Genomic DNA, 15940 nt, shown 5'->3' with positions numbered 1-15940 from the left:
GTAATTCTGCAAGTGAAAATAAGACAAAAAAGCCCCATCAATTCATGTTTGTCAGTGAGTAGTTTAGGTGTTACAAGGTACGTGGGGTCCCTGGTTCGATCCCTGGCCAGGTAAGTTTGTGGTGGACAACATCTTGTCTGTGGGTTTTCTCGGGATACTCCCGTTTCCTCCCACTTTCTCATTCTGCCAATTCTTCCATCACCATTCACTTGGTTTAATCATCGTCTCTTTTAGCCTGAAGGGCATAATAGTTAGACGTTAAACTGAAAGATTTCACTTCAAATATTGAAATAAAAGCGCTTTGCCCGTTTGATATTACATATCACATTGAGAGACTGAGGTTTACAATTTCTCGTTTGCTAGAAACTTAATGTAGCCCTTCAGCACTATTAGGTACATAAAACATGGGCATAAACTTTAACGATACCCATGTTAATGTGACATTCAAACCATGTTTTTTGACCGGGAATCGAACTCGACTTCTCACATCACATGCAGAAATCGCTAACCGTTTAGGTACTGTGAACTCTAATAACAGATTTAAAGTTACTGCTGTGAAAATTAATATATAAAGTGTGTACATGCCTGATTGCTTTGAATGATGAGTACGTAGATAAGCCCAGTGGTGTGGGTGTTACAGGCGTTAGAACCCCTTCTTAGCGTCATTCACACGCTCCTGTGTTAGGGTCAAGGTAACAAGTAACACTTAGCAACATTTTGTGACCTCCGTAGGCAGCGAACGGAAATGTCTTCATAATGTGCAATAGACATGCCAGTGTCACATGAATTGAAGAAGGATTTGGTTCACGCGAGGTCCCGTGAAGGAAGTTTTAGTCAAAGAGCGGAAGTTTTACTTGCGAGGGTTATTGGTAAGGCGTGTCGAAGGTGTTAGCAGGCGCGAAGACAGAAAAAAAAAAAAAAGGCTGGCGTAATTGAATATTTTGTTTTACAAGTAATCATTTTAAAATTAAAAAGTGTCTGTATTGTAATAGACTTTTGCTGGCTATTTTATCTCCAGATTCACGTTTCAGAATCGCCATTAAAATATGCCGGTCAGTGTACAATACTATCACTTGATGTAATATAACTGAGCTGTCCGTTTTGGGTTATTTGTCACGCCTTAACTGTCCTACTTCCACAGTATTTAATCTCAGTCATTTGAGATGGTGAAAAATAAATTGTGTGTGTGTGTGGGGGGGGGCTTCTAACCTCCCCATGCCGATGAGGATGAACTTGGACTTTAACGCTATTGGGAGTGTGTTAATCTCAGCCACACCGAGAACTATGGATTTGACACTATTATCAATCATTTTCGATTATTTGCACAATTCAACCCTTTCCCACTGTCGTAGGAGTGCTAATGGGTGTCAAATATAGACGTAAATGGTATTGGGGGTAAACTAATCAATTCATGAATTCCAAAAACTATGAATTTAACACTAAAATCGGTCGTTTCGATTGCTCTTATGTCTTCCCCCTCCCACTCCTGTATACTATGGAGTCTTACCCCCCCCCCAGTGCTGTTTTCCAAATTGTAAGTAATATGTGTACCAAGTTTGGTTAAAATTGCTACAGGCATTTTAAAGTTATGGTGGAATATATACACATACATGCATAAAAACAAACACCCACTACATATAAAGAGAAGATTATAGATAATAGATAAGTATCATGTCCGTGAAGGTATTTTGGCCTCTGCGATTTTAACATAATTAATTATCTCATCATTCATTTGTGTGTATCTCCTTTTTAATTTCACAGGCAACTTTTTACCATGATAACGCGGTATATTCTGATTCGCTGACTAGCTTTTATTCGTCTGGTAACACAAAAATAGTGGAAAATCATCTGAAACTTGCAGAATTTTGTTGTTGTTGTTTCTGGAAACATATTGATGCAAGTTTGAGTTCACTGGAACCCCCATCCCACTCTTTGTTCAAGGAGTGGGGGCGCGGTGGCTCAGTAGTACACACGTGCTCGTGGGTTTTCTCAGGGTTCTCCCGTTTCCTCCCACATTCCACTCATCTCTCATTATCACAGTCTCCTTTAGCCTAAGCGGCATAACCGTGGGACGTAAAACTTAAAGATTTCATTTCATTTTTCTTTGTTCAAGGTCGCGCCTAATTGCCTTTTGCAAATTTGAAAGCTTGTTAAATCGCTTTCTCGTACCTGAAAACTATAGATTCATCTTTCCCCCACCAAAAAGAATAAAGGAAAATAAATTAGTTATTTAATTTTCACACACTTCGCTTCACATTTTTATACTATGTATTTGGTCAGCTGTCTTTAATCAAAGCATGAAGACAGAAAGTCTATATTGATTGGAAGTTACTAATGAGGAAGGGTTTCATTAACATCAACCTAATTGAATTTTGTAAACATGTTGCGCTGTCGCAGGTTAAGTGGCTAGCGCGTGCGCCTTTGATACACCTGCTCCCGGATTCGATTCCCGGTGGAGAAGCATTTCAGTGAGGATTACGTTGGTTCGATTCCACCTTTTAAACTGTAAATCGGCGATTACTGAAGTCTGTCTGGTAATGGATTCCAAGCAGTACGGAAGAGGGACAGCTAAATAAAACAGTCCTAGAACGTTAGGGAGTCCTGTTAAGAAGCATATTATATTGTAATCATTTTGAGAAGATTTAATTAAATAATTAAAGGAGATGATTCTCTATTGGTTAGCTCTAGATGATCAAACGCTATAGGAAGTGTTGATACTACTGCTGCTGTCTGAAGATAATCACTGTGTGTGTGTAGATGCAAAATTAGCGTTCGAGAGATCAATGCTGTCTAGGTACAGTGCGACGAGAAGGCATGCAGCTTTTATATAGAAGCGAGTGAAAAGTCAAAGGTGAAGCATCAGTTGTGCTCATGAAGTGTTAATAGCCCTTCTGGTCTGTTTCTTGCATTTTGCATTGCCATGAATTCGCCGAATCGAATCAATCAACTGCTTGACATTACAGAGGAGAGGCTGATTATAGTGGTAGTGCTTTTTAAATGGGCTCTTTCTTTGAAGTATATACGCGAGTAAGATGCATTTGTTTAAAGTACTATATAAAATTTTGTAAAGCACGTAATAATTCTGTAAAGTCAGAGACATTTCGGTTACCGTAATTTTCCATTGACCATTTTAATGTTTCATCCCTATAGATAATGCAGTGCAAAAGTACACGTGTCATTTTATCACTGGCGTCTAATTGGTGGAAGAAAATGTTCCATGATATGTAATTGTAATGCTTCCCTGCCTATTGTGACAGGATTCAAAAGATAGGAGACAGTTGTGTGGTTGTGTGAATGTGTTCAAAAATTGTTACATACAATTTTCATTTCAAGATGAAAGGAGGGATGTACTAGTAAAGAAACTCAAATTGTGTAAGAGTATTTCCGTACACAAATAAACAAACGTTTTCAGGAAACGGGCTTTTTGGTTTTTGATACTAGCGTCCGTAGTGTAGCGGAAAGGACTACTGTAAATCGAAGAAATAAAGAAAGTATGAAAATTTAGAAGTAAATTCGTTTCGTTTGGGTAAACTAAAATGCGGTTGTGATGAAAAAAAATATTGAGGAAGTCAGAAAATACTACTTAGACGATTAATTTTTATCGATATATTTTTCCCTGTCAATTAGTGTTTCCCACGAGACGAGATGAAAGCTAAATTTTTAAATTCGAGAAGAGACAAGGTTTTCTTTTCTGATTTTCTCGAATCCTTTCTCGTCTCGTCTCGTCTCGTCTTGGAAATTTGTGTATGTACGTTCTTTTGGGAAGTAATTTTGCGCTTGAGTAGGACGAAATTCAAATGCAATATTGGTATAACTGTTGAATAATTAGCATTAGTTAAAAAAAAAAAATCTTTAACCTTAAAACTTCCATAACTTTAAATCTTGATAAATTCTCTTACACTGTATATACAGTCACTGTGTACCAATCTCTAGTTTTCACACCATTAATCACTGCACCATTAAAACAGTGTTTGAAATCTAACACTTGAGTAGAATGAATATGCCTTTCAGTGAATTATGACGTCGTAAGTATAACGATGAACTGGACAAAAGGTGAAGACAAAAGCGGAATTTTATGAAAATATTTGGTGTACTCAATAGAAATATGTAACTTCGCTAAAATTACGCTGGAAAAAATATTTATTTATTTATTTATTTATTTATTTATTTATTTATTTATTTATTTATTGTCAAATGGCAATTCCGTCATCAGATGAATGATTGCTGCTTCCTTAGACACCAAAGTTATAGAATGGTTTTACTGATGGTGAATTTACCGCATGAAAGTCCACCACACCTTCTGATAGAAAATATAGTGAATTTATATCTGTGAAGATTAGAGGGAAAATAAATCGTACACTATAATTAAATATAAAATATAGCGTATCTGTTATTTACATGTAGTCCACGTCACTGTAGATTTTGCAGATATATTTGTAGTTCCTGGTTGGATGGCGGGTAAAAATGCGAATGTTTGTGAAAAGTCGAGAATTTTGGTTATCGTTCTTCTAAATACTATTGATTATTAACATGTTGTAACAGAGCGTGATTACCTTTTCGGAACCAGCAGAATAATACAGTATTGAGTTTCGTTAATTATTTTAATTTTTTCTCTACTTTTTAACCCTACAATCAATAAGAAGTGCTAATCTGATTTTATGGTAGTTTGTGTGAGGTGGCTTATTCTTCCTTCTTTGAGGGTCTTCAGAACGCACAGGCAACATGGAGATAATACACTTACATATATTATGAGTTAGCAAATCCTTTTCCTTTGGTCTCCTGTAAAATTAATGGACAGATAATGGTATCACCAGCTTGACAATTTTCTTGTTAGAAATCTGCGTTTGATGATATCTTAAGTAGAACCATTAATTTAATATTTGTATTCTCATTAATTTTATATGCTTAGTTGATTTACAGTGGAAACAGATAGCATTGAATATTTAGCTTAAATTCTATTGATATATCATAGGGTTCATGAAACTATAAAGATATTAAGAACTGTTATACTAGGAATTATTTTTGAAATTTTAATTGTTACTGGAGATATAAGGTTTATATATATATTATATCATCTGTGGATGTGCGTGCGGCGGCGCAGACTTCTAGCCATAACCTAATTAAACCAAAACTGGTTATTGATGCAATTTCACCTTCATTAAAGCAATTTTAAAATACTTTGTCATTTAACGAGGAAATTACAATTTCATGATAATGGCCAGTATTTTTCATTTATATAATTATTAAGTATTAAGTCTCTTGAGCGGTTAGTAAGCTATACAGCATGAAGGAAGTGAATGGAAGTTTTCAGTTGGAGAACTCTTGTGTTGTTGATGAATGAAGTTGGTTTACATAACGGTAGAGGCACGAGAGGAGTGGGAGGAATTTTTAAGTTCACATCCTGAGGTGTTTGTTGCTGACCCTTCCAAGTAGCTGTTGGCTCGTGGACCGGCTAGCCGTTCATTCACAAATGCCTCATTCACGAAAACGGCCTTCCCAAATGTGTTCTTGGTAATGTAATCAATGTGTAACTGTTAAGGACTCGGAATTCAGATATTACGTCCACCGACCATTTTTCTCTCTTTTTTTTCTTTTCTTTTTTAATTTCAAGTTTAAGAGGAAGTTGAATATGAGAGAAAACAATTTCAGTGCATCGGTTAAAAGAGTACGTAGATGATTGATATCATCGTTTATACCTGTAAAAAGGTACACAGTGAATCAGTGGTAGAGCATTCACTTTTAGAATGAGGCGTCTTTGTATGAGCTTACGATGAACATCATGTGTCTAGGTTTCTCGGTTCTCTCTTTTCCTCCCATATTCTCATTCTATCAGTTCTTTCGTAATCGTTAACTTTTATTAATCATCTGTCATCCTTTACCCTAAAGGGCTAATTTAATTGACCGTAAACTGAAGTTTTTTTTCTTTCTTTTCTTTTCATAGATGCGGGTACTTGGCAGGTGGCATGCTGCAAATTGGAAAACTTCCATGCAGTATGATCTTCCGTTAATCGCTTCTAGAGATGTGCAAGACATCGAGTTGAGACGATCTCATCTCGAAAATGTATCGTGAAGGTGGCGCCTCATCTCAAAATTTCGTCTCGTTTCGTGTGCAACCCTAATCGCTTCGTTTCCGCGTAGGAATTAATTTCTTTATTATTGCTCAATTGGATTTAATATTCCTTTCCCTTTCTGTCTTATACCTTTTATCACATCTCTGACAAGACAATTGCTTCGCAAATAAAATACTTAGACAGTTTTTTTCTCTTTTTTTCTTTTCTTGAACTGTCTAATCGCTCTTCTAATTTCTGCCAACTCCTCTTCATTGGATTTCCATTCCAACCAACAAATTTCCTCTACCGACTTCCATACCTTCGGAGTAGAAACGTGGAGCGTTAAAAAAAAAAAAAAAAAAAAAAAAAAAAAAAAAAAAAAAAAAAAAAAAAAACTTTTTCCTTACCCACATTTCGAATCCATCTACCCTTGTAATATTTCATAACAATTTCCAAATAATTTCATGAACGCTTATCTATATTTGCTTCAGAAGAAAGATCATCTGGGTTCGAGTTCTGCTATAAATAAGTTCTGTATTCCAAAATTTTGAATGGGGATGCGAATTGCAGTTTTCCTTAACGTAAAGGTATCTGTATTACGTTAAGGCTGGAAATATTGTATTGTTGTATGTTAAATTGTTTCAGATCTGTCTATGTATGTATACATACTTGAAATCAACGAAATTTTAAGATTTAAAAAAGTTCTTACCAGAAGATTTGTTTAGAGCGGTGAGTCACTTACTTGCTGTGAGTTAATTATATTTTTAGCATTATTTACAGCAACAATGAAAGTATTCCAACAAATTGCTAGATGTGATTTAATCTAGCACTACTGTAAAGCACTTTTTTTTTTTTCAAACAACACTATTTACAACTGCTTGTAACTAATTTATGTTGCTATTGGAAACCAAACGTAATCTTGGCACAAAGTGACTGCTGCAACTGCTTGTGAGTTAAGCTTTGAGTTGGGCCGTAAAATTAATCTCAGCTGCATGTGGGTATTGTAAGGTGATCTTAAAAAAGTGTTGAAAGCAATGTTTACGTTGTTAAATCCATAAATCTCCAGCACTAAGGAGGAAGTGTAAGGTGTCGGCTGCTCGGGCTTGTTTGGCATGAAATGGATGCTTTTTATTGAAGAAAACCGAGGAAGGGGCAGGGGGAGGTAAGGAAGTTACATGTAAATATAACAGGCCAAGCACGAGTGTTACACAACCGGACCTATCCTAACAGTTTCAAGGGTGCCTGAGGGTTCACTTTGATACGAATATAACAGAGGGAAGTGTATTGTAACACTTGTCACAGTGATTAATATGCTCATGCTTCTTTTCTTGCTGGAGGAAACCAGGATCCTCAGATTCATCATTTGGGCATACGTCGTCGTCTTCTTGCTTTGTGCAGTCGGAGATTTCAAGCGAGACTGTTCATAACGATATAACTACTACACTGAATACGTGATGCATATTTTAATCTTTCAAAGCATTCAAGGAATTCCTCCTTGAGTAAATAATTACGTATGTGTACTCAAAGAGTGCTATGATGGAATCTCGTGATATTTTCCTGTTTGTGATGTGACGTATCAACGTGAAGTTAACTGCCGTGTACAGAAGGTTAGTTTATCCTAGCAACCCATTTTTAATTATGAAAAAGAAACTTTATTATTATTATTATTATTATTATTATTATTATTATTATTATTATTATTATTATTATTATTATTATTATTATTATTATTATTATTATTATTATTTGTGATCTAATTTTACATCCTCGAGATGAGCGCAGATTTACAATAGTGCGAACTGATATGTAAGCTCAATTCAAAAGGATATTTATTATTTTATTTTCACAGTGAAGCCAGAGATTAGCACTTCTTTGGGGAAATCCTGAACTCAACTCTACTTACAAGGCCTTAGTTAATTAGTTATTTAGCAATATCTGCTTGAAAATAAAAGTATTTCATTAGATTTGTTAGGAAGAAATTTCCATCACCGAAGTCATGTTACTGATATAATTAATTGTGTGCGCCAAATTGTCTGAATACCATTCTTAAAACGTTCAGACGGAAATGAAAATTTTAAGTATACTTGCTATGCCGTAGATCTATATAATTTAATGCTTCTTTCTTTCTTTCTTTCTTTCTTTGCTTTCTACTAGGTGGTAAGCAATAATTACGTTCCTTGTGTGAGATTTTATGATACATTTTCTTCACGGAAATAGTAGTGGTACCTGAGGATTGTATGAGTAGACCAAAGATCTTTTAAGAACAGTTGCCAACAGAAAAGAAAAGAAAGATGTCAGTTTCCATTCGCGGAAGTATAAAAATAGTAATGGTGACTGGAGTGCGATTTCAGGAGATCCATAAAAACTCTCAGAATGGAGTCTTATGGTCACATTATCAATTTAATAGCCTTGCTATCATTGGATGTGACATTTAGAGGAATGAAATCCAGCTGCTTCGGTAGTTGTTTTTGCAATCGAGGAAAGGATCTTGCTTGATTTGTTTCTCGTCTTTTTTTTTTTTTTTAAGCAGTTTTGCTCGTGTAGACTTGTCATTTCCTCCTCCTCCTCCCCCTATCTCCATGTTAAATCTTTTAAGTGGTAGTGAAGATTCCACGTCATGGCTTTTTGCGGTTGTTGTACATTTTAGATGTAGTGAGGATAGTTCTGACTTTTAAATTAGCTTTTAACTTGCTACTCTCACCTTCGCAAATTTGAAAAAGACAAGGAGCCATGTTGCAATTTTATAACAATTTTTTTACGAACTTTTTTTTTTTCGTGTAAATTATTCAAATATGTGCAAGTAAGCACAATTTTTTTTCTCAATAAATACCATGCCCATTGATTCAGTAATAATAATAATAATAATAATAATAATAATAATAATAATAATAATATAATGGAAAATACAGTAAATTTCAGAGTTGTGTCCAAGAATGTTACGGCACTCGCGAATTGAACCCTTGTACTTTCCCCTCCAGCCCCCTTTAACAACCAATTTGCAAGGTTTTCGATTATCGCTCGTATCTCCGTTATTATTAATCCGATCTGGAAACTTTTTACAGTCTTTTTCCTTGAACCACGATCTAAATAATAATAAAAAAAGTTATTCTTAACAATTTTCGCTAGGTCTAATACTTTAAGAGATATTCGTAGAAACATGTAAAATTATTCATTGTTATGAGTACTTTTTTCCGTTTTTTATATATTAATTTTCGTGTATTCGATAACTTGTAAAAACGCTTCAAATATAAGTCGTAGAGCGCTTCTGTAGCTTTAAAACGGTGTATATATATATTAATATATTTAAGGCCATTTTACACGTTTCCATACCTCTAAAGAGAGCGAAGTGCGTGCTCACCGGTATCACAAATACTGGTGCTGGACAGCCGCTCCCTGCGAATTGCTTAGTCGTCTTTAATATGTCAACATAATAGTGGAGTGTTTCGTATGGTTTGCATCGTAAGAGGTGGTATTCTGGTATTTTGATTCCGTTTGTGATCATTAGGACAATGCATGGTTAATTAATGTCTTTAGAGTTTTTGGTAAGTAAATATAGATTTTGGACGTACCTTTTACTTAAATGTGACTTTTAAGTTAAAATCTCTTATTTGTTCAATGTTCAAAGCCTATTTAATTTCATTTTTTTTTTAAAAGCAAATCTGAGCTCTTGAAAATAGACCAGTTGTTAGAGCTATATAGATTAAAATAGTATATTTCACAAAAGTAAATGTAGTATTAGTTCTTATACTTAAACTGAACTTTGTCAATTAAACACGTCTCCTCACTATGAAATTCCATTGTTACTATGGAAACTTTGGACATTTTATCAAAAGTAATACCCAGAAAATTTAATGTGTTTATCGTGTCAAATATTAAGATTGGATTCCCAAGTACATTCGTATTGTAAAAAGGGATTAGAGTCACTTCCGTGAAGTTTCGACAAAACAAACAAACAAACAAAAAAACTCAAAAACAAAAACAAAACGAACAACTTTATTTGAAGCGTTTGTACAAATTATCGAATACATAAAAGTTAAAATAGAAAAATGAAAAAAAAGCTACTCATAAAAATATAAAATTTTACATATTTCTACGAATATCTCTTAAAGTATTAGACCTAGCGAAAATTGTTAAAAGAATAACTTTTTTTAGATCGTGGTTCAAGGGAAAAAGATTGTAAAAAGAGTTTCCAGATCGGATTAATAATAACGGAGATATGAACGATAATCGGAAAACCTTGCAAATTGAATGTTAAAGGGGGGCTGGAGGGGAAAACACAAGGGGGAGGAGTGGGGACTTTTGGGGAAAATACACCTCTAGTTGGATTCTATCAATTGGCAAAAATTCAGCTTGTCTCGAATTTTTCCCGATAAAAACCCTTTATTTCCTGGGCTAAATTGAAGCAAGTCAGGAATATCCAAGGTGGTTCTATGTGCTACAGTTTAATTCTCTTGAAAAGTTTCACGCTTTATCGTTTATTTGTAATTACAAGTAATATGTGCGTAACTTTGAGAGGGCTGTGTGTCACCGTTAGGAGATTACAAAGAACAATAATAGGTGCGAACTGTTAGTTAACAGTCTATTGTGTTGGAAAGCTGGATGCAGCTGGTAAAAGGAAGATGGGAAGACACTAAATGAGGTATGGAAGGACAAGATAAAAGATGATTTGAGAGAGAGAGGATGGAGAATAGAGGAGATTACTTTAATTAAACAAAAATTAGTTTGTGCTAATTTTGGTTATATTTTATTAACGGTACAATGTGCTGCTACCCTGCTAGTGTCATAATGAAGAATTTGATTATGGTATACTTCATTATCACTGTAAACGTAAGAGGTAACGTTGGTTCTTGTACAGCATTAATTTTTAGGTGTGCAGTCAGCGACAAAAGTTGTTTGTTAGATGAAATTGGTTTCGCAGGTAACTTCAGGATGGAAGGACAATTTGAATACAGTTTTCAGTAAATTAAAAGAATGAAATTTTCTGTGCGTTCCAACCATACCACAGTTTCCCCAATACAATTTTACAAAACGAAAAGAACGTTTGTTACTGACTGTACAAACATTTGTTTTTCTCGATTTTTTCGAAAACTACTCATGAGTTTTTCAACTTTATTTACTTACCCATATCACTTTATTCAGCTTAATATGATCTATTGGTTTTCATTGCGTCTCATGTTTGGACTGTTTGTCTTCCGTTAAAAGCTAAATAATATTGCAGAATTTATTGGCTTGTTTATTAGGACATTGAAATATTTTTATTACATACGGTATGTTAGTAAATCAAGTTGATTACTTTGATACAAGTTAAATTATATACTGGAAATATCTTAGTTTGTATTCAGACATCAGCATGGCGTTTTGTTACTTCAGGTTTCAAGTTCCCAGAAATCTAAAGTGCTGATTGAAGCTTTGAGAGGGGGTGGGGGAGAGAAACAAAAGAACCGTTGCAGGAGCGGATATTGCGCAAGCCACTTCCGGTTGCCACCGACTGACCTATCCCCTTGATTAGAGACACACAAAGTATACAACACTGTTCAATGACCCATCAGGACGAAAATCCATTTTGTTTTCAAGGCTGTGTTGCTGTTGTTCGTTGAAGTATATACAGTAAAACATGTCTTAAAGTTTCCTAATGTACGGAGTAATCATAACATGTTTCTACATTGTATATCTGTCTAGGTACGTTGAAGGAAGGAGAAAAGTGAAAAGGAGAGAAAATGGTACATTTCCAGGGCCGGATTTGGGGAGTGCACGTGCACCCCTACTTAGTTGTAAATATACACTATCTAAAATAAGAAGCTATTAGTGAAAATAGCAAAGCTTTCTGAAACTTGCCGTCATGTTTCCGTTTGGGACTTAAAAGAAAGAGGAGTTTGCAAAAGCAATAGTTTAAGTCGATTTTCTGAAGGTTTAAGGAAAAGGATTCACCAAGCAAAGTAATATAACATTTGTCAAGTAGGCAAGGAAACAGAAGCCAGGAAGAGAGAACAACAATTTTTCCTGCATATCACTTGCGACCCTCTTTAAAATCGCCCCCTTCCCGTCCGCTATGTATCAGCGTTGTCAGGTGTAAAGAATATTAACACATGTCATTTTGAAGTTTGTGATTTTTTGCAGTTACTCCCTCAGAAAATCCTGGATCCAACCCTGCACATTTCTCTGAAACCCATTTTTTTCTTAAGTATAGGCCTACATATTTTCCTTTATTCTTCTTTGGCCAATTGATATTACAAAGTTATAAAATTATTTTATCATAACATTGAGTTGTTACCAAAGTCAGAAACTTTTATTACATTGGTAATGTTGTTGGATGATATATATATGATTTATCAAATTCAGAAGTAATACCTCTTTTAAATAGTCTAGATTCGTAATTTAATAAAGAAAGGAAGAAAACAATTACATTATTCTTCACTGAAAAGTCAAGTCCGTTGGGCTGAAACCCAGTAAACGCTCTGTTAATTTACCAGTACTTCATCTGTCAACCCATCGTTAAAATTGTCATTAAAAAAAAAAATAAATCTCTCCCTCAGAATGTTTTAGTCCTAAACTCTTTTATAAAATCACTTCTTGGAACGTATTATTCACAAACTACACCATAACATATTATTTGCTACTCAAGTCAACTGAGAACCGAAGAACTACTAGTACCAAGTGGCTTATTTATGCCCATCCTACAGTTTGATTTTTCCCTCTTAATTCGATATTTTAATGAATTAATATTGCATAACTTCGTTTGAGTAAGGCAATAGGTAATAATAGTTCATATTGAAAATTTACTGCTAGTTGATACTTTTTTTTTCTGGGTTTCGGGCTTGGTTCGCGTTAATGACTTCTTTTTTTATTATTATTATTATTAAATTAATAAATAAGAAGTTCGAGCAAGATGCTAGCAACTAGCAACTTGTCGTGGAGAGTAGCATTTATTTGGTCTAGGAATTAATTCGTGCGGTTTTTAATAAAAATTGAAGCTTTATTTCAAAAACAAAGTAAATGAATACGTTAACAAAAATATTGTCCATCGCTAGCCACTACTTTCTCCCATCTTTCAGGCAATTTACGGATTCCGTGTCGAAAGAATTCCTCATCTTTTGACGCAATCTAATCAAAGATCCATTTTTCGATATTTTCTGAAGAAGTGAACCGCTGTCCAATCAAATCGTTATTCATGCAATCGATCAAGTAGTAGTCAGACGGAGCAGTGTCTGGTGAATATCGCGGGTGGAGTAACACTTTCCATCCGACATTTTCCAAATAGGTTTTGACCGGTTTTGCGACATGTGGTCGAGCGTTATCATCTTGATAAATAAGTTTATTATGCCTGTTATTCCATTCTGGTCGTTTTCAGGCCAGAGCTTGCTTCAAACGCATTAATTGTTGTCGATAGCGATGTCCATTAATAGTTTCACCAAGTTTCAGAAGTTCATAGTACACCACACGTTTCAAATCCCACCATATATACAGCATAACCTTTGCACAATGAATATCTCGTTTCGGTTGTGAAGGACCTGGTTCACCTTGCTTCACCCAGGCCTTTTTTCGTTTAGGATTCTCGTAATGAATCCACTTCTCATCACCAGTTACAATTCGATGCAAAAATCCCTTCCTTTTCTGTCTTTGAAGCAGCAATTCGCAAACGGTTTTTCTTCTTTCAACGTCTTTCTTTTCAATTCATGTGAAACCCAATAAGACATCTTTTGAATCATTCCTATGGCTTTGAGACGTTTGGAAACTGTTGCTTGCTCAACTCCAAATGCTTCTGCAAGTTCGTCCTGCGTTTGACACGAATCCTGATCAAGCAATGCTCTCAATTCTTCATCTTCAAATTCTTTTGGCTGTCCAAATTGCTTTTGGTCTTCCAAGCTGAAATCACCACCTTTAAACCGTGCAAACCACTTCTGACACGTTCGCTCAGCTAGAGCATGGTCACCAAACACTTCCACTAAAATATGATGTCTTGCGGTAGCACTTTTCTTCATGTTAAAGCAATGAAGAATAACTCCCCGCAAAAACACTTTATCAGGCACAAAATGCGCCATTTTCAGTTGAAGAAAAAATGTTGTTGTTTCCGCTTCAAGCAACTGACATATACTAAACAAGATGCTCAATGACAGTAGTTTTCAACGCATGTTTGGATCAACGAAACTATGGGACAATAAGCTAGTTACGCCATCTTTTGTAAAACCGCACGAATTAATTCGTAGACCAAATAGTATATTCATATATTTTAATATTTTCACTGCTGACATCACCACAAAGCAGAAAAATCAATGGATTATTTGTAAATTTTTGCTGTTCATTGCGTCATTCAACAAGATTCAAAAAGTGAGGGTGAGCATAGCGAAGACTAATAATAATAATAATAATAATAATAATAATAATAATAATAATAATACGTTAATAACAGTTAGTCGAGAATCAGTTGATTTATTAAGCATCCGAGCTATCATTGCTTCGAGTTCAGTATTTAGGGCTGGCCAACGTGTCGACCAGCTTTAGTGAGAAATAGCCCGCGGTAGTCCGTATCATACTGTTTGTATTGGCAATTGTTATTGTTTTTTGATTTCCTTATCGTAAAAGCCCTTTAGATAAGTATACGCTGTCAGTGATTTCTGAAACAACAAGTACCTCTTAATCCTAATAAGGTTGGCCACCGCTGGTATATTACTTCCAATACCTACTGCTGGCTACATATAGGTTTGTGGTATGGCACTTTTAACGACATATATTTATTTATTCATTTTTTAATGTTCAATGTATTGTATATTTTTGATCAATCTAAGTTATTTTTGTTTTGTTGCAGCTGGGGAATCCGGTAAACAGCGCCATGCTCCGCTGTACGGCCGTTTGGTACCGGAGGAACAGCTGGCCACCATGGCCTCGGGTGGAACTACGCCGTCCGACATCCAGGCCATGCAGGCAAGGATTCCCCACCATTTCCGGGACCCAGCCACCGCACCGCTCCGCAAGTTAAGTGTTGATCTCATCAAGACCTATAAGCACATCAACGAGGTAAGTCGATTAACTTACAAGGATATGGAAGTTTTATATATATATACAGGATGTTAATTAACTATACCGACAAACTGTAAGAGGTGATTCCTTACATCAAAATAAGAGAAAAAGTTCAGATGGACCCATGGCGAGAAGTTCATAGTTTCAGAGCTAGGGCTGTGCAAAATAGCCAAATTTCAAGAGGCCCTATTTTGAATTCGAGAGACTGTGGATGGTTGTCCTTATCAGCGTAAAGGAAGTGACGCATACGCAATCCAAAAATGCATATTTCATTAATGTTCAATGGGTGTACAGAGTATTCCCTGCAGGGTGAAATTCTCAGACATGCCATCAACCGAATTTTGAGATACGCTCTGACTTTGATTGGTTCAAAGTAAGCAAACGACAAACCTTCATAGCAGTGAACACGGAATCTTTTGGCGCGATGTCGGAAGTGTTAAGGATCGTCAGCAGCACGGTCTCTCGTACTCGGGAAAACGCATGCTGTGATGTTTTCTTTCACTCTTATAAGTGAAGAAAACGTGAAATATACCGTGACGAAGTACATAGCTTCACACGTAATTCCGAACACACACACACACACACACACACTCACTCACAAAAAAAAAAAAAAAAAAAACATGGAGCTGCCGGTTCCTAACACTTCCGACTTCCTCCAAAGCACTGGATGTCCATTATTGCCAAGGCTTACCTCTTGCCTACTTTGGACACTTCTTGAAATAATGATATATCTGAAAACTCGATTGAGAGCATATCTGAGAATTACACTGTGTAGGGAATACGCTGTGCAGCTATTGAAAATTGATGAAATATGCACTTTTAAATTGTGTATACGCGACTTTCTTTACGTTCCACCATTCACAGTTTCTGGAATT

At 35.5% G+C, this 15940-nt stretch overlaps 1 protein-coding gene across 3 annotated transcripts in view; it reads left to right on the top strand.

The window, feature by feature from the left end:
• The window catches only part of mnb (minibrain), a 313755-nt gene that overhangs the window by 195842 nt on the left and 101973 nt on the right, over positions 1 to 15940 (top strand). For all 3 annotated transcript variants that reach the window (XM_081771612.1, XM_081771611.1, XM_081771613.1), the window contains exon 2: positions 14854 to 15062. In XM_081771612.1, the coding sequence (XP_081627738.1) occupies positions 14854 to 15062 (209 nt within the window). The remainder of the gene's footprint in view (positions 1 to 14853; positions 15063 to 15940) is intronic.

Source organism: Thermobia domestica, chromosome 9 (genome assembly GCF_964235325.1).
Source record: "Thermobia domestica chromosome 9, izTheDome1.hap1.1, whole genome shotgun sequence".
NCBI lineage: Eukaryota > Metazoa > Arthropoda > Insecta > Zygentoma > Lepismatidae > Thermobia > Thermobia domestica.
Note: the sequence above shows the minus strand (reverse complement) of the source record. Positions and strands in the feature narration are given on the sequence as shown.